This window comes from Mustela nigripes, chromosome 7 (genome assembly GCF_022355385.1).
Source record: "Mustela nigripes isolate SB6536 chromosome 7, MUSNIG.SB6536, whole genome shotgun sequence".
Taxonomy (NCBI): Eukaryota; Metazoa; Chordata; class Mammalia; order Carnivora; family Mustelidae; genus Mustela; species Mustela nigripes.
In genome coordinates, this window is record NC_081563.1 from 124,343,986 (window position 1) to 124,370,261 (window position 26,276).

Genomic DNA, 26,276 nt, shown 5'->3' on the forward strand with positions numbered 1-26,276 from the left:
GAAATTACAACTCTTACATGAAGAGGCACATCTCCAGCTGCCTTTCAAAATTTGGTTTAAGAATTGGCTTTGACCAAAGGTCTCTTGTTTTCAGGGAAAAAACAAAAGCTTTTAAAACCACAGCCTTTTAAAAAGGAAGGGGAGGGAATATCAAAATGTGAAATTTGACTTTGTAAAGTCATCCTTCAACTGGGCTTTCTTGTTTTAGTGTAACATCACATGGTAATAGGTTTTGTGTACGTTGTTAGCTGCCCCCAAAGTGGGTAATTGGAAGGTAAATGCCTATACCCATAAGTTTCTGGTACTAGTAAAGACCAACTTAGTGAAAACCTAGTCCTAGTCCATACCTGTGGACCTATACATCATTGGATATGCTGAAGCCCCGGAACACTGACCCACTTAAGAGCAGAGTTAACTGAAATGTTTAGTTCCTTGCTAACTTATAAGTAGAATCTGAGAGTCTACAACATGCCATGTGTACATCTGTGGCTGGATAGAGAATTTAAACAGCAAAAACAGAAATGAGCAACATGAGGATTCCCCTTTCTTTTACCTGATAATGTTGTTTGATACGCCATAGTGCCTTTAAGGCCAGTTTGAGTCCTACCAGTTCCTGTGATTACGTTCCAGTCCTGTGTTGTTACTACCTTCATCTTGGTATCTTCTTTTTCCCACTTTGTTAACCCACTTTATGCTTTATCTCAATAAAATGCTTACTGAGGGAAAGGCTCGTTTTGAATTTATTTGTATTCCCACTTAGTGCCAAACATTTGGCACATGGTTTTTTGAACTAGAGTTGGCCATTGGCAAGCCATTCCTGACTTGAGTAGGAGAAAAGGGCCTTGTTTTCAGTCCCCCAGAGACCTGCGTTTAGAATCAACATAGTGTATGGCTTATCTTGGGGGAAGGTCTTAATCCAGTCAGTCTTGAATGTTATGGGTGAAATGGTAAGCATAAGTCATGAGTTGTGAAGATAGGTTAATATCTAGGGTGTCTGGCTGGCTTGGTGGAGCATGTGACTCGATCTCAAGGTTGTAGGTTTGAGCCCCATGTTGGGTATAGAGATTGCTTTAAAATCTTTAAAAACAAAGGTTAGGAATGCCTGGGCGACTCAGTTAAAGGGTCTACTTTCCACTCAGCTCGAGATCCCAGAGGCGTGGCATTGAGCCCCATGTAGCGTTCTCTGCTCAACAGTCTGCTTTCTCCCACTGCCTGCCATTCCCCTTGCTTATGTGCTCGCTCGCACTGTCAAATAAAAATCTTTAAAAATAATAAATAAAAATAAAGGTTAGTAAGAGGGAAGTGTTTAGTACCATAATGAGTACTATCTGCTACTGTGAAGAATTAAGCATACGAAACCTTTTCTATATTGTCTTGCCTTATTTTCACATGAAATTTACTTGTTACCTTGTAGTGATTGAACATTTTCCATAATAATTATTTCTCAGGAAAACTAGGAAGCTTTTAATCACCTTTTCCAAAGTCCTTAATCTAATTTCCTTCATTTAGGACTTGGAGCACTCTAAACTTTGGCAGTTTACATTTAGGAAACTTCACATTGTGTTCAGAAAGTGTTTTGTCACTATTCAATTTCAGTCCTGTGGCACTTGAATGATTTTAAGGGTTTTTTTTTTGTTTTGTTTTGTTTTGTTTAAGATTTTATTTATTTATTTGACAGATCACAAGTAGGCAGAGAGCTGGGGGGGAGGGTTTGGAAGCAGACTCCCTGCTGAGCAGAAGAGCCGGATGTGGGCTCCATCCCAGGACCCTGAGATCATGACTTGAGCCAAAGAGGCTTAACCCCCTGAGCCACCCAGGCGCCCCAAATGTTCTTAAATTTTGACTTAATTTTAATTACAAAAGTATACGTACTGAGGAACATAAAGTGTCTTTCCTTAGAGCCCTTTGTCTAAGGTAGCTGCTATTAACAATATGTCTGTGCCTAGATTTTGGTCCTAAAATCTGTTCCAACAAGCTGTTCTTGCCATGAGTGGTATCCTACAACTTGTTTTTACTTAGAGATCTGCTATTTTAAATGACTGACAAGTATATTCCTGAATGTATAAACATACTTTTTCAGTATCAACATTGTTTCATTGAAGTAATCCCTTGGCTTATGTGGCAGGAATGAAAAATACTACTTTTAACATTAAATATCAAAGAATGAGAATATAGAGAGTTTTAACATAGTTTAGTACCTGGTAAATTTACGAACATTAAAGTTTGAACTTTTTAAAGCAGTACCACTTCCGGAATAAGATGGATATATGTATGTTTAATACCATGTATGCTTCTGTGTGCTGAAGGGATGAGTTGATGGGATTATGTAATTGATGTAGGTCCTCAATAGCTTGTTTAGATTGTCTTGGCTGTGTAACAGCAGCCCACAGATGGGCCCACAGTGTAGTACTTAATAAATGGTTAACTTTTTTTTTTTAGATTTACTTATTTATTGTAGAGAGAGCACACGAGTGGAAGAGAGGAAATCCCCAGACAGACTCCCCACTGAGCTCAAGAGCCTGACTGGGTGCTCTGTCCCAGGAGCCTGAGATTGTGACTAAGTGGAAATGAAGAGTCAGGTGCTTAACCAATTGAGCCATGCAGGTGCCCTAGTGATTAAGTTTTTATACTTGAGCAGGAAGGAATTGTGGTTCCTTCAGAAGTTGGAAGAGAAGCATAAGAGTTAATACCAGCAAATTCCACCTTTGACCCTTTGGAGGAAGCCAGGATTGCTAGTTTTTTGTGTATCCTTCTGGAAATGCAAATCTAGAAAAATTGATAGTCCCCAGATAGTTTATCATAGGTCACTGGAATTTTACAAAGACAAGTAACATAAGTATTGGAGCTCAAACACTAGGAAACTACTTGTAATTAAATTTTTACTGTTAACATCCATCTTTTTATACCTATTACCAGTATCATTTCTAAGGAAGTCCTAGAATTACGATTTATAAGCAGAGGTAGGATTTAAAGCCTAGTTCAGTTCCTAACAGCCTTGAAGCATCAGAAAAAAATGTGTGTCAGATAATTCCTAGTGAAAAGCACTTAAGAAATTAGATTGAGGAAGGCTCAGAAAGTACAGAATGCACATGCTTTCAAGCAGAATTATTCTGGTAAATAGGAAAACTCTACGAAAAACTGCCCTTTTCAAATTCATTAATTATACTTTGTTTCATTTACATGGGTTTTTTGGTTTTTTCCCTCCTGATTCCTAGGAAAGTAGAGACATCTTGCTGTTGTATCCCTAAAAACTATTTCCTAGTAATGGGACACTGTCTATGTAACTACAGTGCGTACCAAAAATAGCATCAGTAGTTTCTACTCCACGGTCCATAGTTCTGTTTCATTAGTGGCCTGCTAATAATCTTTACATTAGTCAGGATCATTTGCCACATTTTGTTGTCCTGGTTCTTTGGTCTCTTCTAATCTAGACCAGGTCCTCTTGACATTGTCATTTTTGAAGAGTAGAGGACAGTTAACTTTGTAGAATTTTCCCTCAATTTGGGTTTGTCTGATACGTACTCGTGATTGCATTTTTAGCAGGAATGTCACAAGAATGAGACTGTGCTCAGTGCACCATATCTAGTCATTTTGTAATAATAACCTGTAAGTCACTATTTCTGTGAATAGACAGTCTTATAAAGTTAAAAGAAAGGGTGCCTGGGTGGCTCAGTGGGTTAAAGCTGCCTTCAGCTCGGGTCATGATCTCGGGGTCCTGGGATCAAGCCCCACATTGGGCTCTCTGCTCCGCAGGGGGCCTGCTTCCTCCTCTCTCTGCCTACTTGTGATCTCTGTCTGTAAAATAAATAAAACCTTAAAAAGAAAAAGTTAAAAGAAGGAGTTTTTGGTTTTAAGGAGGGAGCCAGTCATTTTCAAATTTAAGAGCTGCTGAAGGGAGAGCTTTATTGGCAGCAGATAATACCCCATTACCCCTGAAAGCAGGAGAGTGATTCTAGCCCAGGGCCAAAAAGGAGCAGAAGGCCACTTTAAATAGATGAGAGATGGCAAAGATGAACTGGAAAATAAGCTGCGGCCTCACATAGAAAATAGTGCCCTCTAGTGTTGTGGGGGTAAATGCTGTTACCTAAGCACTCTTGGCAGATCCTTAAAAATTAGCTGCTCTTACTAAAACATTCTGTAAATAGTCAAACTTTAACATTTCTAGCCAATGGAGGAGAAGGTAGGCAAAGCAGAGTTGCTGAATATGGTGCCCAAGTATGAGAGTCATTGACCACTACTACTTTCTAGCTATCCTAAACAGCTTTGAGTGTGCTATTTAAATATATTGCTGTTCTTTTGATTTTAGAAGATTGCAGACACCAAATAGAGAATAGTGATGAAACTTGGGTAGTTACTTGGCTTTAACAATATAGATCTGTCTGCTTCCTCCCCAGATAATTTTGAAGGAAATCCTAGACATTCCAGTTGAGGGTAGTTCACTGTATACCTCTAAAAAACATCTTAAGTCACCTCAGTTTCTTCTTTGTAGTATATTTGTTCATGGTCACTGTTGAGTAGTTTCTAAGTCTTGATTTTGCTGACTGCATTCTCATGGTATCATCTAGCATGTTCTGGACCTAAGAACAGTGGTTCTCAAAGTGTGCATGGACCAGTAATATCGGCAGCATCCTCTGGGAATTTGTTTAAAATGCATTTTCTCAAGCCCCACCCTAGATCACTGAATCAGAAACTAAATTGTAGCCCAGCCATAGTGGTGTTATAATAAGCCTTCCAAATGATTCTGGTCCATGCTCAAGTTGGAGATCCATTATTCTAGAGGCTTTGTCAGATTCTGGTGGGGGGTTTTTTCCTTCCCAAAACTACTTGGATATCTCTTGTCGTTGGGAGGCATTGATGATCTTTGCCTAGGCTCATTAAACCATGAATTCATGAGCTTTTTTTCAATCCATGGCAGTTCTCCTTACTGGTGTGGCCTTTTTCTAATGTTTAGTCAGTGGAAGTCAACTCAGGTTGCCTCCTGAGTTCAAAGCAGCCCTAGTAATCTTACCAGTTTCCTTGCTTTCTAATATGGTGGGATTTCTAAACTTTCTAGTCCCAGATGTGGAAGCAGCCATTTCTCTAATGAACCCAGGTTATCTTTATTTGGAAACGGTATTTAGCAAGCACAACCTGGGCCCTTGGGTGTTATTTGCTTCTTACTGGATCTCTGCTCTTGTGAAGGTCCTCTCCTGCAGGCTAAACATCCCCTCAGCTGTCTCAGTGTGGCAGTTTTAAAGCCCCTAACCATCTCTGTTGTCTCCTTGTATTCTGGGTGGTTAGGTCCCTCTTACAGAGCGGGGCCTGCTAGTTAGAGACAGCACTCCAGATTTGCTTTAACCTACTCAGAGCAGGGGTGCCTGGGTGGCTCAGTTGGTTAAGTGTCTGCTTGCAGCTTGGATCCTGATCCTGGGGTCCTGGGATGGAGAGTTTATTTTTGCTTCTGCCCCCCCCCCCCCCCGCCACCGGCTTGTGCATGTGTGCACACGTGCTCTAACTCTCGAATGAATGAATACCAATTTTAAAATCATGAATAAACTGCTCAGAACGAGCACGTAGTATGTGGACACCTTGCCCTAATAGATGCTTAGCTTAATTCTGGGTCAGTTCTGGCAAAGGAGTGAGGAAACTTTTTAATATCCCTACAGAATATCTTCCACAGGGCACCTGGGTGGCTCAGTGGGTTAAAGCCTCTGCTTTCAGCTCAGGTCATGATCCCAGGGTCCTGGGATCGAGTCCCGCATTGGGCTCTCTGCTTAGCAGGGAGCCTGCTTCCTCCTCTCTCTCTCTGCCTGTATTATCTCTCCTACTTGTGATCTCTGTCTGTCAAATAAATAAATAAAATTAAAAAACAAACAAAAAAAATATCTTCTGCTCCTTCAGAGTGTTTAAGCAAATACTGTGTTCTCCTGCTCTGGGTAACAGGAATAGGGGGAGAAGGAAATTCAGAGCATGAATTTCAGTGTGGTTGTAGAGTACACAACAGCATTGTAATTGGAATGAGTAAAATCTTAAAGTTACACCTTTGCTATAGATGACATACCTCTGCAGACCCAGCATCGATAACTGTGGCTGTGATTGTAGTAAGCTGATCGGTGTAATATCCTGAGTCATAATGGTCCAAACTCAGTAAACACTTGTAAGAGCCTTGCCAGATTTGTTCATAGATCTACATATATTTCTATAAATCTTCCCCCCCGCCCCCTGCTTTATGAGCAGAATACCACCTGTCCCTTGATTTTGGCCAGTGGATTTTTGGCAGGCATAACATGTTAAATAGACCAGATGTTACCCTTCTCTTCCCCAAAGATGCCTGCCTTCTAATCCTGTAAACCTATCACTATGTTACCTTACGTGAAAAAGGAACGTAAATGTGATTAAATGTGATTAAAGTCTGGAAATGAGAAGATTATCCTTGATTATCCAAGTGGGTCCAGTGTAATTACAATAGGAAGGTTGAAAGTAAAAAGATCAGAAAAGGTTGATGTGAAAACAAGCAAAGTGAGAGATTTGAAGATGCTACACTACGGGCCTTGAAGATGGAAGGGACCACTAGGCAAGAAAACTAAATTGTCAACAGCCTCTGGACGGAGTACAGGCCTACCCACAGCTAGACTCTGAAGGTCCTCTCCAGGCTAAACAGGCCCTTCAACTTATTTTGGACTTCTGATCTCTACAACTCTAAGGTAACACATTTTTCTTTTAAGCCACCAAAGTTGTAGTTACTGCAGCACAAGGAAAGGCTTAAGCAGCACTTGTACAAATGGGCTTGGTCTTTGGCATCTCAGTCATCACCATGACAGTAATACCCTTTGTAAGCCTGCTGGTAAGAGATGAGACCAGTGGGGCCAAGCTGTCAGTTAGCCTCAGCCACCTATAGCTTGAAACAACAGCCCAGCCTAAATCCACCAACCTGCAGATGAATGAAAAGGGAAAACTTAGGGGGTTATTTCATTTTGCCTAAAGAGATACTTGACTTTTTTTTTCTTTTTTTTAAGATTGGAGTACTTCCAACAGCTCCCTCCCTGTAGAGTTTAGGTTGGAAGTGGTTGGAGTTTAGGTTGGTGGCCCTCATCGGAAGGACATACTGTCTTCTACATACAGCCCTCTTTTTACAAGTCCTGATAACCACTGTCACATTTTCCTAGCCCCAGTGATCTTTTGCTAACAGTTGTGAATTTCCAGCAACTGACGTATACCTTTAAAAGCAGACCCTTTATTAAATTCTCTTCAAATTTACTTAGAGTGTATGCCGTGTTTCCTGACCCTAACAGAAAAAAGTAAATATTTCCTATTTCAATAAAGTATAAAACATCGCACGCACTTGATGAAGTTTGCTTTTTTCATTTGCAATCCAAAGCCAGGAAAAGTTCTCTTAACAAGTACACCAAGGAACTTTATTCTCAGCTCTCAGTAGATAAGCTTTTCTGAGGGACATACCCACCCACTCTGCCACCCTCATATCTGGCTAACATTGTCCAAGTACCTGGCTTGTACCAGAAAGCCAGTGTGTTTTGTTCCTTGAGTGGAAGAAGTTCCAAATAGCTGATTGTGTGTTGGGAAGTGCGATGGATTCTGTATCTCTCCACAAAATTCATGTGGCAGCCTAATCCCGATGTGATGATACAGCAAGGTGATGGCTGTTTGTGAAGCCAGGAAAACTTCACTAGACATGAAATTTGCAGCGCCTTGGATGTTCCAGCATCCAGAACTGGGAGAAATAGGTTTCTGTTGTTGTAAGCCATAGTCTTGTCTGGTGTTCTGTCCTAGTAGCCCGAGTGCACTAGGACATGAAGGTATCTGAAAAATGAAATCAGAAGATGGCCTGGAGCAGATAGAGCCAGAAGAAAGCAACATACTGCCTTGTACAGAGACCAGGATCTTGGATCACCTTTCCTAAGTGGTATTTGTCCCCACTGACAAGCAATTCTTTGGGAAGAAAGTCCTTGAGAGCCAGTGAGAACCAGTTTGGGCTTCTGATCTCCCGAACTACAAGGTAATTTGTGCTTTTCTAAGCCACTAATTTGTTCCACAAAAGTAAATAAGCCTTGATTGAGTGATTCTTTTTTGTTGGCACCTCAGTGTCCTAAGACAGGAATTCTATCAGTATGTTGAGAACAAGGTTCAAATGTTTAGCAGGATGGGGGTAAGGGAAATAGCTGAGGCTCTGGCCCTCACCGAAACAAGTTCTAGCAATTACAAACATAAGCTTCCATTCCCAAAGCCAAATAAAATTTTATCAATGAAGTTCTGAGTAACAAAGCCATGCGTCGGGGAGAGCAAGACCTGAAGCTGATCATGTTTGGGAACTTGGGTCTCCCTTGCCTTTCCCACTATGGACCCACAAATACGTAGTCTGTGTATGAGAAGTGTCCAGTCCTTAACGCTGGTTTCAGTTCATACTACTCCCAGTATTGGCTAGACCTAAGATCCCATCTCCTGCCATTAAGTGTGTGATGAAACCCAAGTCCCTAGCAGCTGGTCCCCATCTCTAATCAATAACCACCTCCAGGACAGGAGAGACACCAGGGCACCCCCACCTCCATGGCTCTGTTTCCCTCTTTTGTTTCTGGCTCTTCCTGTTACCCTTTTCAGCCATGAATTTACTCTTCCTCCTCTGTTTGCTTTTTTTCTTGTAATATTTTACCCACGAATCTGGGGTGTTTATGCTAGAAAAGTCTCCCTATTAGTAAAGTCTGTCAGGTTGTAACCAGAAGTATGTTCACATTGAACAAAAAGGGCACATTTTAATGATTTTCCTAAATAGACTGCCTCAATGGTGAATTCTGTAGAAACAGATGTGGGCTTAACAATTTTCCCAGTGCTTCTGTTAACATTTCAAACAAATTTGGGTCCATTCTTTGGTAGAAGTTCAACTTGGAGTAGACAGTGGAGGTTTTTGACTTGTACAAGAGGGCTCTGTCACTTGAGGGAAGGACAGGACTTGCTTCCTTGCTCCTAAAGGCATACTGGAACAGCGGAACAAAGGGTGGCCTTAGGAGAAGCCACCATCCCCAAATCCCATCAGCTTGGGAGGAGCTCTCCATCCCTGAAGATGTTCAACAAAGCGAGACTACTGAAAGTGCTAGGACCACCTGTTAAGACTGTTAATGGGCAGAACAATGATGTCTCAGCAATTCCTGTTGGTTCCTGCATCCTGCTAGCTCAGATTCCATTTGTCTGTCTGAATCACTGTAAGACACATTTGTAATTGAGAAGCCATGTGTTTGTGTAGTTTCATCACTTTCTTATAATCCAATACCTAAAATAAATCTTTTGGAAAATCTAGAACAAGCAGTCTGGGTAGAGAGGAGAGAAAAAGAGGATGGCTGTGTGTGTATTGGTGTGTATGAAGAGACCACTATTGTTATGGCAACCAGCATCCTCAACTATGCTGTTCTGTTCCCAATAATATGAGATGTGATTAAAAATTGACATTGCAGCAAGGAAGAACACATGTAATGCGTTGGTGTAGCAACCAGAATAAAGTCTGCATAAATTTAAACCCGATGATCACAATTTGGGGAATTTGTCTACGATTAATTAGGAATTCTTTTCTCATCTGGACTGAAGTCAGGAGTCTGGAGGTCTGACCTGTGTCCATGACCTTAGGCCAAAGGGACCTCCATGTCCTCTTCTGTAAAATAAGGTATTAGGTTTAATCCTTTTGTGTGGGAGGGGGGCCCCCAGCTCTAGGCTATACCAAGAGTTTCCCTGTTATCTGCATGCAGCGTATTACTAGCAAATATTTATTGAGCACCCACTCAGTATCCAGTTTAGTGCTAAGGATACAAGAAAATGTCTCTTAAAGCTTGCAGTCTCTTTTTTTTTTTTTTTTTAAGATTTTATTTATTTGAAGGACAGAGATCACAAGTCGGCAGAGAGGCAGGCAGAGAGAGAAGGGGAAGCTGGCTCCCCGCTGAGCAGAGAGCTGATGGGGCACTCAATCCCAGGACTCTGGGATCATGACCTGACCCGAAGGCAGAGGCTTAACCCATTGAGCCACCTAGGCGTCCTGAGCTTGCAGTCTCTTAACCTCTCTAATTACACAAATCTATGTGAAGCTACAGCTGTGTTAAGTGTGAAAGGAGGTATTTTGTGCTATAAGAACCAACAACAGAGATGTAACTAGTTAGATCAAGGATATTTAAGCACAGAGCGGCAGTGACTTGTTCAAGGTAACACCGCAGCGGGAACGATATGCCATGAAGCAGTGAGTCTTTACAAATGGAGAAATGAAGTACCAGGAGGATAAGGTGAGGTCCTCCAGGTCACACTAGAAGCCATGGCAATAGGTCATCTAAACGCAGGCGCGGCTAATGAGGCCCTGTATGCCTGTCAGGGGCTGAATCGGAACCCGCTGCCCTGGGCCTCCTATCCTCTGGCCCCAAAGCCCTTCGCCCCCTCTGGGACCGTTTTCGGACGCTCCCTGGCTCCACTTCTCAAGGGAGGGGATGGAGCTGTCGCGGTGGGAAGGCACTGGACAGCTCAGCGACCCAGCCGGCGTGCGTGCGGGAGCGCAACCCCGTCTTTTGTCACTGACCACTCAGCGGGGGGCCGGCAGGCTCGCTCTTCGGCTCGGCGGGCCCCGCGCCCCCTGCTAGCTGCTGGCCGTGACGCGGACGGCGGAGGGCAGGATGAATCCCCACCCGCCTCGCCTGCGCAGCCCTCTGGTCGCGGCGGGGAGAAGCCACCAGGCCCACGCGGCCGGGCCCGCGCCCCCCGATCCCGCTCTGCGCGCGCTCCGCGCCCCGCGTCCTGCAGGGAGGCGGGCCCGCCCCCTGTGCGCGCAGGCGCGCGCGGCGCGGGTCTCGGACGGCAGCTCGGCGCTGGGCGGCCACGGGCGGGCCTCGCAGGTAGGGAGCCCTCGGCGGGGGCTCGGCCCGGGATGCGGGGCGCCGCCCGCCCTGCCGCCAGTGCCCGGTGCGCGGCCCCAGCGCGCGGCCCATGGCGAACGCCGCCGGCGGGGGGCGCGGGCTGGGGAGGAGAGCAGGGGAGCGGAGCGGAAGGGGTCCGGGCAGAGTGCGGCGGGGCGGGGGCAACGGCAGCGGGGCTGGGGGCCGCGACCGCGAGCGGGGGAGGCGGCGGCTCCGATTTTTAGCGAAATGCAGTCAATTAAGAGTTTTCCATTAATACGACGGAGGGTGTAGAGGGCGGGCTTTGAGGTTTCTTAGGAAATGGGTCATTTGGCAAACTTTCTTTTTCCTACCATTGATTTCCGATTTTTATAACGGGAAATGGGATTATTACTATTTTGCCATAAAGATAAAGAATAAAAAGAATTCCGCCATTTTGGCGTCTTAAAAAGTAACCGTTGCGCGGAATTGACGGGTCAGTGGCCGCCCCACCCGCAGCCCTGTGTGCTGGTTCCCCGAGGGCTCGCGGGCGGTGGTCCCGACCCGGAGCGGCTTGCCCCGCCTCCCGCGTCCCGGCCGCAGCTGCGGGGGGGGTGGCCCCAAGTTTGCGGCGCTCTGTCAGACCCGGGCTCTGAGTGTGTGTCGCTCCCCACCCCCAACCCCTATAGCCAGGGCTTTTATTGAGCGTCTGTTGTATACGAGGCCTTGAAGGGCAGGCGGTTGGGAGGAACCTTAGCAGAGAGACGACGAGAAAATAAACAGGGACATCCTCATGCAATAAATATTTATTGAACATATGCTATGGGCCGGACACCGCTCTGGCCCGGGGACCCAAATGGGTATTTTGGGTTAGGTTCCTTGGAACCAGACTCCCAGAGGGAGATGTGAGCGCAGGTTTACTGGAGTGCCCTTGCGAATATCACCTGTAGGACAGGGAAGACAGCAAGGTGGTGGGCAGAAGTTAAACAGCCAATGGCCTGGGACAGGCCCCAGCCTGTCCCAGGGGAAGCTCTGGAGTGGACAAGGGAGGGCGCTGCTGACATAATCTCAAATTGAGGCTAGGGGGCGAGGTCTTCATTCCCCTTATCAGCTGGTCTAACAGGATGGCTGCTTCCAGGAGAGGGCACTTGGGCGAGGCAGCTCCCCTGGCTAAGGGCAGTTCCCAGAGAAGCTGAGGACTGCCCCCTGACAACCTGCAGGGCAGCTGGGACCTCCCACTTTATCCCCTCCTCCCGGAGTCCCTGAACAGCTTGGGGAGGGGTGGATCGAATTCCAGCCCCTAAGGCAAGAATGGCTAAACCTTTTATGAATTTCAGTACCATTGTTTCTTACACTGTTGACCACTTTTTACTCCCAGCTCTCTGATTCATTCATGCACTGCCGATTTGAGCGGGCCTGTCAGGCTTTTCGCACGTCGGCAGCTTTGTTCCATCCCTGGGGGAGACAGACAAGTTAATGCATAGTTAGACTGTGGTGGAGTGGAGTACAGCCGAGGGGATGATTAACTTTGTTTGGGGGTGGATTCTGGGAAAGCTCAGAGAAGAGGTGTCACTCAAGCTGGATCTGGGAGGCTGCTTGAGATATTTCCAGACCTATGGGATGTGGAGAGGTGTGTGCAGAGGACAGAGGAGTGGGGTTCTGAGGGTGTGATCAGGCCATAGGGTAGGAGTAGATGGCTTCCTAGCACGTGGCTGGGGCCTGGGAGCCATTGCAGACTGGTTGTGCTGCTGTATGTACCGAGTGAGACGATGTTTATGAAAATGCTGCATGAGCTGCAAACACAAGGGGTGGCAGCGGGAGAGGAAGAGTGAATTCAGATCACAGAGAAGGCAGGTACGGGCCTCAGAAAAACTCATGGTCTAGCTGGGGAGGATGGACACGGAAGCAGTGGGTGCCGCGAGCCAGGAGGCCACAAGTAGGTGTGATGGGTCCCAACAGCTCAGATGCACCAGCTCCTCTTTCCTCCTGCATATTTAAGGACTTGTCTTCTAGAATTATTCTTTTCCCCTTCACTGACCGTTTTTTCCTCTCTGTAGGCTCATTTTCATCAAATACAAACATGCTCTAATATCTCCTATTTAAACAAACCAGGGGCGCCTGTGTGGCTCAGTCTGTTAAGCCTCTGCCTTTGGCTCAGTTCATGATCCCAGAGTCCTCGGATGGAGTCCCCGCTTTGCTCTTTGATCAGTGGGGAGCCTGCTTCTCTTTCTGCCTCTGCTTGCCACTCTGCCTGCTTGTGCGCTCTCTCTCTCTCTCTCTCTAACAAATAAATAAATAAAATCTTTAAAAAACAACAACAAACACACCACGCCCCTTCCTTGAGACCACATCACTCTCCAAACAGCCGTCCCCCAATTCCATGCATTCCTCTTGATATCACAGCTCACTTCCCTATCTTTCATTCTTCTGTGAGGCGCAAACTTTATTATCAGTTTTCTCCACTAGAATGTAGAGTCTGTGGCAGAGGGCAGAGGTTTTTGTCTGTTTTGTTCAGTGACAAATCTGCATTGCCTAGAACAGTAACTGGTGCATAGTAGGTGTTCAGTAAACATTGAGCTAATCCAGGATCCCTCTCTAGAACCCACTCCAATTTGGTTTATGTGTCCACAGCTCCTCCGAAGTGACTCCTTTGGTCAGTGGTCAGATCTCAAGATCTGACTTGATCTGTCAGGGGCATTTCACACTGAGCAGTCCCACGGTCCTGAAACTTTCCTCCTGTGTCCTCCAGAAGTTCAGACTCTTCTGGATTCCCTCTGACTTGAAGGCAGCCTCTTTTACCAGATCTTCCTCTTCCCAACCTATAAATCTTGGTGAGCTCCAAAGCTCCTACCTGTTTCTTTATACTCAGTTCTGTGCTTTTCAATGCCAGCTATCCACAACGCCTGTCCAGTTTACATCTCCAACCCAACTTCACCCCTTATTTCTACAATATGTTTCGTGAGAGCACTTTTGTCTGGTTTGAGACTGTATTCCCAGAGCACAGAATGGAGCTGACACCTAGTTGCCCTCCAGTGTTTGCTGAAACAACGACAACAACCCTGAGCAGAAGGCCATTCCCCTGGCCTCCCTTTCTGGACATCCCCAAAACATGTGAGAGGTTCTGAAACAGGAACAGAGTTCTTCCAGGAGTAACCACATGCACTCTCAGTGACTGCCAAGGTTTTGAATAAAAAGATTGACTCTATCTAAAAGAACTTAAAAGTGGTCCAAGTACATCATCTGTGAAAAGCAAAATAATTAGAATTGAAATTCAGGGAATTCTATTTTACAATCTTAACAAAGGGAAACACACCTTGGTTTGAGTATTGCCTTCATTAATCAGGTTATATATCTAGTCTTCACCTACCTGATGATATAATACAGAGGATGGACTCTCTGTTTTAGAGAGGAAAAGCTGGAAAGTAAACGAGTGCACAGGAACAGCAGGTGGGAGGAGGTGGGAGAGAGAGCAGCCCCCTCTGCTAGCAGGCAGCTTCTATGTTACCAGAAGTGACCCAGCTCCCTGGAATTTCTTTTTTTTTAAAGATTTTTATTTATTTATTTGACAGAGATCACAAGTAGAGTGAGAGGTAGGCAGAGAGAGGTTGGGGAAGCAGGCTCCCTGCTGAGCAGAGAGCCCGATGCGGGGCTCGATGTGGGGACTCGATCCCAGGACCCTGAGACCATGACCTGAGCCAAAGGCAGAGCCTTAACCCACTGAGCCACCCAGGCACCCCTGGGATTTCTGTTAAAAGGGAGTGAATTGGTGTTTGTTGAAGACCTGCTGCTACCAAGACTTTACCTGTTTTTTACATGTGATATTCACTAGAACCCTTTGAGACAGATATCATTTCTGTATTTATTTTACACACGAGGAAACTGAGGCTTCAGTCAGGTAAGTTTCTTACTCAGAGCCCCATGAGTTAAGCTCTGGAGCTGTTTCTTTTTCTTTCTTTCTTTCTTTTTTTTTTTTTAAGATTTTTTTTGTTTGGCAGAAATCAAAAGGGGGGGGGGGGGGGGGGGGGAAGCAGGCTCCCTGCTGAGCAAAGAGCCCTATGCGGGGCTCCATCCCAGGACCCTGAGATGATGACCTGAGCCGAAACCAGAGGCTTAACCCACAGAGCCACCCAGGCACCCCTGGAGCTGAGTTTCACACTGTCTTAAGTCTGTCTTGAGCTGAGGCCATGTTTTCCTTTAACTTAATGCCACAAGCCATTGTCAAGGACTGTCAACACCTTAAAGCAACCAGGAATCAATCACACACCCAGAGCTTTTTATTAACACGTTGAAATTACTGAAATCCAACACAGATTTATTTAGCACCTACTGTGTGTAGGCATTGTTCCAGGGGCTGGCTCTATAGCAGGGAACAAGACGGATTAAAGTCTTTGCCTTCGTGGAACTTAGATTTCTATAGGGATGACTAATGACACACAAATAAGTAAATGAAGATCATTACTGATTATAATGAAGGATGCAAAGGAAAGAAACACAATAATGGGATGAGCAGTAGTGGCATGGGTGAGGGGTGTGCTGCTTAAACTGAGTGGCCAGGAAAGACCTCTTCTGAGGAGGTGACCACTGAGCTGAGGCCTGGAGCATGGAAAGCAGGTAGCCAAGCAGAGAGCTTGGGGAGGAGCATTCTAAGCAGAGTTTAGAACAAGGATCAAGGGCTCTGCAGTGAACATGTTTATTAGTGAGTAGAAGGAAACCAATATTTGTCAGGGGTGGAGAACAGGTGGTGGATGATGAGGTCAGAGGAACACAGGGGTCAGATTCTATAGGGTAAAACTCTTTGATTTTATTCTAAGGGCAGTGGAGAACCATGGAAGAATTTTAGGTAGGGAAATTATGTGATTTGGTTTACATCTTTTTTTCTTTTAAGATTTTTATTTATTTTTTTGACAGAGAGAGAGAGAGACAGTGAGAGAGGGAACACAAGCAGGGGGAGTGGGAGAAGAAGAAGCTTCCTGCTCAGCAGGGAGCCCGACGTGGGGCTCCATCCCAGGACCCTGGGATCATGACCTGAGCCGAAGGCAGATGCTTAACCACTGAGCCACGCCCCTGTTTTACGTTTTTAAAGCTTTCTCTTACTGGAGAATAAACTGTAGGAGGCAGGAGGCAGTTTCTGAAGTCCAAGGAGGGCTGATGGGAGTTGGGACTTGCAAGGCAGCAAGGAGATGGAGAGAAGTCAGACTCTGAGAGGTGTTTTGCAAATAGAGGCGACAGGCCAATTATATTATCTGTAAAGTTTTGCTGTCCAGTACAGTAACTATGGCCACTGTGACTATTTAAATTTTAATTTGAATTAAGATTTTAAAAATTCAGTTCTTCATTCACACTAGCCACATTGCAGGTGCTCAGGAACCACATGTGGCTAGTGGCTACTAGTGTGTTGGACAATGTAGGCATAAGACATTTACATCATCACAGAAAATTCTCCTGGACTGGTAAGCCACTAGGGCAGTGGCCAATACGTTTTAGGAGTTAAGTAAATGATAGGTATTTATTAAGTATAGTTGTTACATCATTAGGTCTTTTTTCCCCATATATTTACTTATCCACCCACCTCTTTATTAAATACTTTCTTGCCCTTGCTTTATTATATGGAAGAGTCATGCACTATCTGGGTTCTCCAAGAGCACGTCTTTGCTTTTCACATGTGTGCGTTTGTTCAGCGGACCTTCTAGTGCTCACTCTGTGCTTAGGGTTGGAAGGATTGTGGCCAGGGGGCATCAAAGAATGTGATTGGGAAAATGACCTCCCAGGAAAATGGACCTTAAGAGTGAGAGTGAGTTTGGTACTTGAGGGCTCTAAGTCCCCACAGGAAGAAGAGTCTAGTGGGGCTGGAGGTGGGGCTTGAGAAGAGGGGAGTTTGGACTTAGCCTGAGCTCTGCATTGACGCTGGCCAGACAGAACCTTGGCCTGAGACCTACTCCCAGAGTCAGTGGTGCACCTGTACATCACAGTTTACAAAGCACCCTCACACATGCCCATCTTCGTCCGGGGGAGAGGCAGGGCCTGGCCAGAGCCCTCACCTGGGTGACCTGGTTAGAACCAGGAGCCAGACTTAGTGTTGGTCTCCTAAGAAACCGTGCTCTCCTCAGGGCTGAGGCTTTTCTCTACAGGGTGACCAGCTCCTCCTCAAAGAAGGCTCTTCCCTCCCTGATCACCGTGGGGGTCGTGTTCAGCTTGTAGGCCTACCAGGATGGAGGGGAATGCCGAAATGGAGATGCTGAGGACACTGAAGGGGCCCTCCACAGGAGAGGTCAACGTGCACCTGGTGGCCAGAGACAGCCCAGGTTCCAGCTCTCACCTGCCCGCTACCGCCTTCATCATCCCAGGTGGGCCAAGCCAGGGGCCTGGGGGGAGGAGCAGCCCCACACCTGCCTAAGCAGGTGTGGATCCCGCGAAGGACATGCTTTCACCTGCCTACACACACGCATGGGCCAGGGCCGCCAGGCTCACCTGTGTCATGTCTGTGTATTTGTTCGTAGCCGGCTCGGCCACCCTTGGCCTGCCCAGCAGTGCCCTGGATGTTTCCTGTTTTCCACGGGAGCCCATCCATGTGGGCACTCCGGAGCGAGTGGCGGGCAGCGTACCTGTCACGGCCACCGTTCTGCCGCAGTTAAGCCCCGGGCCTGCGGCCAGCTCCGGTGCCACCTCAGTGCGGCTCCTGGAGTGGACGGAGGCCGCGGCCCCGCCTCCTGGGAGCGGCCTTCGGGTCAGTGTCTGTGGGGATTGGCGGAGGGGCCGGTGAGGGGCACTTGTGGGGCGGGGCCAGCGGGCAGGAGGCGGGGCCCGAGGGGAGGGAGGAGGAAGGAGCCCGCGATGGAGGGTTCTGGGGTGCGGCTTTGACAGAGGGACTCTAGGGGCATGGCTTGGGTGGAGGCGCTGGGAGTCTGGCGGGCTGCCGGGGGCGTGGCTTGGAGCGAGGCTCCCGGAGCCGAGCCTTGCGGAGTAAGGCGGCGGGAGAGGACCTTGCGGGTCGGAGGTGGGTCGAGGGGGTGCGGGAGTCCCGTCCTCAGACCCTCCCACGCTGCAGTTCCGGATAAGCGAGTACGCACCGCTGAACATGGTAGGAGCGGAGCAGCCCCCGAGCCCAGAGCTACGGCCCGAAGGTGTGGCCGAATATGAAGATGGCGAGGCCCCGGCGGGAGGTGGCGATGCGGGCACCCAACAGCCGGGTAGGAACCCCCAGTCCCCAGGCTGGGGCCCTGCCCGGGTGGGGCATGGCCCGAGCTCCCTAAGGAGTATTCATGGGGCTGCAGGGGGAGGTTGGGGTGGGTGACCTGGGTTCTGCCGGTGCACCCAGAGGTTGGTCCTGAGATGGCAAAAACTGTTGGGGGGAAGGTCCCGGGGAGCCTGAGGGGGCGTGAGCTCCGAGGTGGGCGGAGCCCGAGTGTGGTTGTGATGGATGGGCGGCCTGAGGCCCCTTTGGCCTCCACAGCGGACCTCCCCCAGGATCCTCCAGAAGATTCCCCCCAGGATCCCCCAGAAGATGATGGCACCTGTCAGTGCCAGGAGTGTGGACCTCAGCAAAGCGCGGTTCCAGATCCTGCTGGTTCCTCCAATGATGACTGCCCGCCGCTGTTCCAAGAGCGGTAAGGGGGAGGGGATTGCACCCCTACTTGCTCTGATTTAGGGATCCCATTCCCCCTGTTCTGGGCTTAGGAGAGGGACTGGGTGGTGTAGGGTGGGTGGTTCTTTCTCTCAGGCCATCTGTCCCTCAGGTCAGTCATAGTGGAGAACTCCTCCGGTCAGAACTCCTGCACCAGCGCTTCTGAGCTTCTCAAACCCATGAAGAAGAGGAAGCGCAGGGAATACCACAGCCCATCAGAGGAGGAGTCAGAGCCTGAGACCTTGGTAGGAAGAGGGCTGTGGGGAGGGGAAGGGGAGGCTAGAGGCTACACGTCTATTCCCACTATCCTCTCCATCAATCAAGGCTGTGGGGCAGGGCCAGAGAAGACACATGATGACTCACTCATTCTATTTGGGGGTCCCGTTTTTAACTCAGGTCCTGTACAGGGTTAGAGGAAAATGATTAAATCACCTTCCCGCTTTTCTGGAGCTCCCATCTCAGTCTAGCGTCAGGGCTAAGTCACATTCACATACACCAGCACCCAAGGAGATGAGTAGGCAGATGGAAAGCTCCATCACTGGAACCCCGTCACGAAGCCAGAGGCAGAGAAGCTGGAAGAGACAGAGCATGAAAATTCCAGTGGACAAGAAAGATCAAGACACAGCTGGTCTGAGGAATGGAGGGGACTGTAGTCAGACTGTGTAACTAGGGGCTGTATGGTCATGTGAGTTTGTGCCCACGTGGTAGGGGGTTGCCCGCTGGAGCCATGCTCCTGCTGGTAATCTAGAAGAGATTCCACTTGTTTGGGGGCAGAATACCATGTGACCAGAGAGCCAGGCGGGGGCCTGGAATAAGTCTGGGGCTTCACTCCAACCCGTGAGGACAGGAATGAGGCTTGCCTTCCACAGGAGAAGCAAGAAGAAGGAAAGGATCCAGAGGGACAGCCGGCTGCTAGCACCCCAGAGAGTGAGGAGTGGAACAACAGCCAGTCTGGTACGGTGGTCTCCCTGTGTGTCTGCGTTGCTGTAATGTGTGTATACGTCTTTGGAGGTGTGAGGCTGGAAGTATGGGTTACGTATGTGGTGGCGTGTTGTACATATAGAGATAAGTAGAAATTAGTGTATGTGTGAGGGAAAGAGAGAAAAATGAGACACGATGTTTCTGGTTTACACGTTAGTATATGTGTTTGCAGAGGAATTGTATCATGTGCTAGCCAGTCGTGAATAGGCCTCACAGCCAGGCTCGGAACCCAAAGACTTAAGCAGCTTTTAATGGCATCACATGGCATGGCTTCCCCTTGGTGGTGTGAGCAAGTTTGTGCTGGCCGTTGGTCTGTCCTTGCTATCTGAGCCCCCATTCTGGCCTTCTGGTTCTTAAAAAAAGGGGGAAACAAAGGCCATTTATAGTCATCTCTGGCCCTCAGGCCTTCTCCATTTCCATGTGACAGCAGTCAGCTGGAGCTGAGTAACATTCATCACACTTGTAATCACGTAGGTACTGTATATCAGCTTGTTTAATGTCTATCTTTCTCCCTCAAAACTGAATTTATTTGATTAATCATTGTATCCCCGGTGCTTAGCTCAGCGACTGGTATTACGTAGACTCTCAGTGTTTGCTCGGTTCAGGAATGCATGAGGTGTGTGTTGGTGATTCCGCTCGGACTGTGGCGTAGTTGCCTGAGTGACTGTCCTTCCTGTCTCAGGAGAGCCAGAGGATGAGGTGAGTTCTTAGGACATTCTGCCTTGATGGATCCAGTACCAGCCAGAGGAACCCAGTCTATGTCCTGGGCTCCGAACTCTGCAGTGCCTGTTAGAAGTTCTGCGCACTGCAAGCAAACCACATTTTCACTGTTGTCTCTCAACCCAAGGCTCTCACATCAGAAGCCGAAAACATAGCTCTCATTGGTTTATGGCTTCTTAAGTCTTACCTAGAAGAAGGAGACAGTCCAACCACCCAAGACAGTGGCTCAGCTGCTCTTACTTAGGGAATCCATTCATTAATCAGCATTCTTTTAGTTGGGTCCTGTTGGCCAGTATGGTTATCTTTTGATTCATACCTCTTGCCATCTCAACGGTAAATAAACATTGGTGTGGCATTGATTTCTGGATACTTTCCTCCTTGTGTCTTTTTTCCTTTGTCCAAGGGAAGCTACTCTATCAGTTGGCAGAAGTTTGCATGTATGGCTCAGTTTTTTTCCAGTTGTTTTTGGGGTCTTTTGGCAGAAGAATCTGGCATGAGGGGTAGGGGTAGCAGGGTTGTTTGAGTGTCCTGTGTGTGTGGAGAATCCACGTTATAGCTACACTCTGGCAGTTGGATGGCGAGCTCCTGGGTCCATGCTGAACGGCCTGACGTGTCTAGTCCTGACAGAATGTTCCAGTAGTTCATGAGTTAGAGCCTTGTAACTCGTGTATGCACTTGGGCTCTCTCTCTCTCTCATGTATCCACATTACGTTTTCAACGGCTACTTCGTGTAAGGAATCTTTCCAACATACCGTGGTTAAAGTCTTCACAATATATGTCGTTATTAATAGCTATTTTGATATTCTCGCGTCATCTCTCATTCTGCTGACGTCCAGATCGGGTATCTGTGGTGGCGTTCTTTGGAGTCAACCTGTTACAGCCTTTTCAGATTCAGAGCAGCCCCCCAAAATTCCTGTTCTGTCTCCCTTTAGTTACCTCAGACATATGTTTTTGCCCATTCATTCATTTATTTATTTATTTATTTATTTATTTATTTTAGAGAGGTGGAGGGGCAAAGGGAGAGGATGAGAGAGAATCTCAGGCAGATTCCCTGCTGAGCACAGAGCCCAGTGCAGGGCTCGATCTCACAACCCCGAGCATGACCTGAGCCAAAATCCAGAGCTGGACATTTAACCAACAGAGCCACCCGGGCACCCCACATTTTTATCCATTCTGAATTGGGTTGTTTATCTTCTTCCTATTCTTTATATATTCAGCATATAAGTCCTTTGTCATATGTATATGTTACAAATATTTTCTCCCACTCTGTGGCTTGTTTTTTCCTTTCTAAATGATGGTTTTTGAGGAACTGAATGTTTTCATTTTGATGATGTCGACTTTATCCATTTTAAGCAGTTAGTGCTTCATACATAACTTTACAAAGTAGTGTCGAACAGCTTTATTGAGATGGAATTCACATACCATGTAATTCACCCATTTGACTTATACAAATTCAGTGTTTTTTAGTGTATCCACGGAGTTGTGCAACCATTACCACATTCAGTTTTAAAGCATTTTCATCATTCCAAAAAGAAGCCCTGTACCCATGAGCTGTCATTCCCCCCAAACCACCACCCTCCTGTAGTCCTAGGCAACCCCAAGTTCATTTTCTGCGGATATGATTTGCCTGTTCTGGACATTTCACATAAGTGGGATCATCTAATACATGGCCCTGTGTGACAGGCTTCTTTCACTTAGCCCCGTGTTTGTTGTTGTTGTTGTTTTTTCTTTTATTTGACAGACAGAGATCACAGGTAGGCAGAGAGGCAGGCAGAGAGAGAGGAAGAGAAGCAGGCTCCCTGCTGAGCAGAGAGCCCGATGTGAGGCTCGATCCCAGGACCCTGGGATCATGACCTGAGTTGAAGGCAGAGGCTTTAACCCACTGAGCCACTCAGGCGCCCCTTAGCCCTGTGTTTTAAAGGTTTATCCACATTGTAGCGTGCATCAGTATCTCATTCCTTTTTACTGCTGAATGATAGTCCATTGTATGGTTGTATCACACTTTGTCAATCGATAGGTATATGGGTTCCTTCCACTTCAGGGCTATCATGAGTAATGCTGGTAGGAATATCTGTATACAAGTTTTTTGTTTGTTTGTTTGTTTTTAATTTTTTTTAATTTCTTTATTTGACAGAGAGAGATCACAAGTAGGCAGAGAGCCAGGCAGAGAGAGAGGAGGAATCAGGCTCCCTGCTCCGCAGGGAGCCTGATGCGGGGCTCGATTCCAGGAGCCCGGGATTGTGACCTGAGCCGAAGGCAGAGGCTTTAACCCACTGAGCCACCCAGGCGCCCCTGTGTACAAGTTTTTGTGTGGATATGTTTTCATTTTTCTTGGGTATGCACCCGGGAGTGAATTGCTGGATCATGTGGTAACTCTACGTTTAGCTTTTTTTTTTTTTTAATTACGTTTAGCCTTTCAAGGAACTGCTAGGCTGTTTCCCAAAGTGGCTGTACCATTATCTCTCCCCCCAACCCCAGCAGCATATGAGGGTTCGTTTATTCACACCCTCATCAGGGCTTGCTGTTGTCTTTTTTTTTTTTTTTAAGATTTTATTATTTATTTATTTATTTGACAGAGATCACAAGTAGGCAGAGAGAGAGGAGGAAGCAGGCTCCCTACTGAGCAGAGAGTGGCATGGGGGGCTGGATCCCAGGACCCTGAGATCATGACCTGAGCGGAAGGCAGAGGCTTAACCCACTGTGCCACCCAGGCGCCCTTATCTTTTTTTATTATAGCCATCGGGGTGGGTGTGAAGGGTGCGTGTGAAGGGGTAGCTCACTGTGGTTTTGATTTGCATTTCCCTGATGACTAATGATGGTGAGCATCTTTTCATGTGCTTATTAGCCATGTATATATTTTCTTTGGAGAAAGAAAGTTTATTCAGAGCCATGCCATTTTTTTAATGACATAGAAGAAACATATTTTTTAATCAAAATACAAGGAATCCCTTACAGAGCTGGGGAACAAATTGGGAATGATTTAGTATAAGTCATTAATCAGTATGACTCTTCTAGATGCCTTCTTAACTGAGGTCCCTAGTCCAAATTTACATGCAAAATTCTGTGAATTATTTATTTTTCTGAGGAGATGGTCCATGGCTTTCATTAGGTTTTCAGAAAGGTCCATTTATATTTACTGGAAACTGAAGGCCAGGTAAAAAGTAGACCATACCATTTTGGAGCTCACCCTCTTCAGTTCTGTGTTCCCAGTGGAAAGTCTGGCTAGAACCATTTGTGAATTCTCTCTATGTTTTTCCTTTTCTTTCTTTCTCTTTTTTTTTAATGTTTTTTCTTTTTAAAATTTTCTTTATTTATTTGTGGGGCACCTGGGTGGCTCAGATGGTTAAGTGTCTGCCTTCGGCTCAGGTCATGATCTCAGGGTCCTGGGATTGAGCCCCACACCGGGCTCTCTGCTCAATGGGGAGCCTGTTTTCCCCTCTCTCTCTGCCTGCCTCTGCCTACATGTGATCTCCCTCTCTCTGTGTCAAATAAATAAATTTTTAAAAACATCTTCTTGGGGCGCCTGGGTGGCTCAGTGGGTTAAACCGCTGCCTTCGGCTCAGGTCATGATCTCAGGGTCCTGGGATCGAGTCCCGCATCGGGCTCTTTGCTCAGCAGGGAGCCTGCTTCCTCCTCTCTCTCTGTCTGCCTCTCTGCCTACTTGTAATCTCGCTCTGTCAAATAAATAAATAAAATCTTTAAAAAAAAAAAATAAAATAAAAAAAAATAAAAACATCTTCTTAAAAAAAGATTTTATTTATTTGAGAAAGAGAGAGAATGAGAGAGAGAGAGAGAGCATGAGGGGGTGAGGGTCAGAGGGAGAAGCAGACTACCTGCTGAGCAGGAAGCCTGATGCGCAACTCGATCCCAGGACTCCAGAATCATGACCTGAGCTGCAGGCAGTTGTTCAACCAACTGAGCCACCCAAGTGCCCCAACAAATTCTCTCTACTTAAATGACTGAAGAAGTGCCAAAGAAGCTTCCTAAGAGATTGAGCAGAAAGAGAGAAAATCGGGGGGATTTACTGTATTTCGAGGGATCCACCATTGAGGAGCAGGGTTGGGGTCAGAGACAGAAGAACCACTGATGGCAAAAGAAGAGGAGGAAGATAGAGCTAAGAGAGCGCGGCAAGAAGGAAATGCGCAGATGGAAGGGGTGTTGGTAGCACATGGAGATCAAGAGAGTTGAGGAATGAGAAAAAGTCACTGGACTGTGGCTCTGGTGACTCGAGAACAACTTCACTAGTGCGCAGAGGTGGGCCTGAGACTGGGTGATGCAGGAGGAAGTGTGTCAGAAGGATGTAAAGTTGTTCATAATACCCTCTTATCTTTTAAAGTCTGCAGGATATGTGGTGATATCCCTTTTAAAATTTCTCTTAATACTATGCATGCCTTCTCCCTTTGTTTCTTTTTTTCCCCCAGCTCTATTGAGATAGAAGAGTTCAGACTAAGCAAAACACAGTACTAGCCCTTAGAAAACTTGTAGTCTGATGTCAGGGTGAGATGTATGAACAGGTAGTTATCATGCAATGGTAGAGTAAGTGTTATGTTTGAGATGTGTAGGTACAAAGGACCGTCACAGAACAAACTGCCTCATATAGTCAAGGAGGGCTTCATGGGGTAGGTAGGTGGGGTGACATTCCATCTCTGCATCCATCTGTCCACGCATCCAAGCATCCATGCGTTCAGTCATCCGTACATCCATGTATGCATATATCCACCCTTCTGGTCATCCATTTAACAAACATTCGGTGATCATCTTTCTGTGTAAAACCCTGTGCTAGGTGCCAGAGCTATGGCTGGGTCTTGAAGGATGAGAAGAAGATGGGATGGGACAGGATCTGTGGTAAAGGGATAGGATGGGCAGGATCTATGAGGTCGGGAGATTAGGGTGCGCACATGCGCAGAAGCACCCAGGGTCTTGGAAACGCATGATCAGGCTAGTTCACTGAGAGCTCCGTATGCTGCAGAAAGATGTCTGGATTTTTAAATTTTTTTTGGTTGTAAATCAGAAGCCATCATGGACTTTAAAGCAAAGAAATAAACCGGTTTTATTTTAGAGCTTTTCTGGTAATAGACTGAATCTAAGGCAGAGAGATCAATCCAGAGGCTCTTGGACCAGGTTCAAAGCCAGACGAACAGTGATCACGGAGAGGTGGGGATGGTTGGAGAGCCAGGTAGAGCTGGAGTCAACAGGTCTCGGGGACTGAAGGATCCTTGGGGGTGAAAAGAGAGGCCTGAAGGATCCCTCCCAAGTCCGTGCCTTATGTGGCTGGTTGAACGGATGCCACGGACTGAAATAGACTGCACCAAGAAGGCCAGAGAAGCAACGAGCTTAGTTACAGCCTGGGCTAGCCGAAGAAAGTGCTAGCCGAGAGCGCTAGGTCTAAGGAAGCAGGAGTAAGCAAAAGAGCATTTCTGGAAGTCAAGAGAGGATCAGGACCATAGGGAGTCTGTATCATACCTTGGGACACATCGTAAAAAGGTGCGCTTTCTGAGCAGACCCAATTAGAAAAAGACAACCTGAGTAGACAGCAACATGGCTCCTCAAGGAGCCCCAACTGAATGTCAGCCCACATTCACCCTCCTTGCTGGGTGTCTGTGTGCAGTGCACAGACCGCACACCCGTACCCAGGAGCTTTGGGACTTCTCTGGTCTGGAGGTTGTACCTAACAGCTCAGCCCATTGTTCACCGTGGAAGACAGATGCAGGCAACTGGAGGAGGCTGGGGTTTTGGTCAGGGAGGGGAGGTCTAATCAGGACTGAAAGGTTTAGTAATCGGGCCCCTTTTCCAGTGGATTCTGGATAATTTTTTTTTTTTTTAAGATTTTTATTTATTTATTTGACAGAGAGAGATCACAAGTAGACAGAGAGGCAGGCAGAGAGAGAGAGGAAGGGAAGCAGGCTCCCCGCCGAGCAGAGAGCCTGATGTGGGACTCGATCCCAGGACCCTGAGATCATGACCCGAGCCGAAGGCAGCGGCTTAACCCACTGAGCCACCCAGGTGCCCCTGGATAATTTCTTTTCTCATCTGTGAAAAGGATTACTATGAATCCTACCTTTCTCCTCAAGGCATTGTATGAGAATGAAAGGGGTCCGTGGATGTGAAGTCGCTGAGGCATT

The 26,276-nt window shown here is 46.9% G+C and overlaps 1 protein-coding gene across 7 annotated transcripts in view; it reads left to right on the plus strand.

The window, feature by feature from the left end:
• The first annotated feature begins 10,777 nt into the window (after positions 1–10,777).
• Positions 10,778–26,276, plus strand: part of L3MBTL1 (L3MBTL histone methyl-lysine binding protein 1) — a 35,370-nt gene continuing 19,871 nt past the window's right edge. For 6 of the 7 annotated variants that reach the window (XR_009405474.1, XM_059407032.1, XM_059407034.1 and 3 more), the window contains exons 1-7: positions 10,778–10,853; positions 17,024–17,176; positions 17,330–17,556; positions 17,878–18,019; positions 18,283–18,436; positions 18,566–18,698; positions 19,323–19,407. Coding sequence is in view for 6 of the 7 variants with exons in the window: in XM_059407032.1 (XP_059263015.1) it covers positions 17,041–17,176; positions 17,330–17,556; positions 17,878–18,019; positions 18,283–18,436; positions 18,566–18,698; positions 19,323–19,407 (877 nt within the window). In the remaining variant the exon portion in view is untranslated. Of the gene's footprint in view, positions 10,854–16,960; positions 17,177–17,329; positions 17,557–17,877; positions 18,020–18,282; positions 18,437–18,565; positions 18,699–19,322; positions 19,408–26,276 lie in introns of all 7 variants that reach the window. The other variant, XM_059407033.1, reaches the window with a different exon arrangement.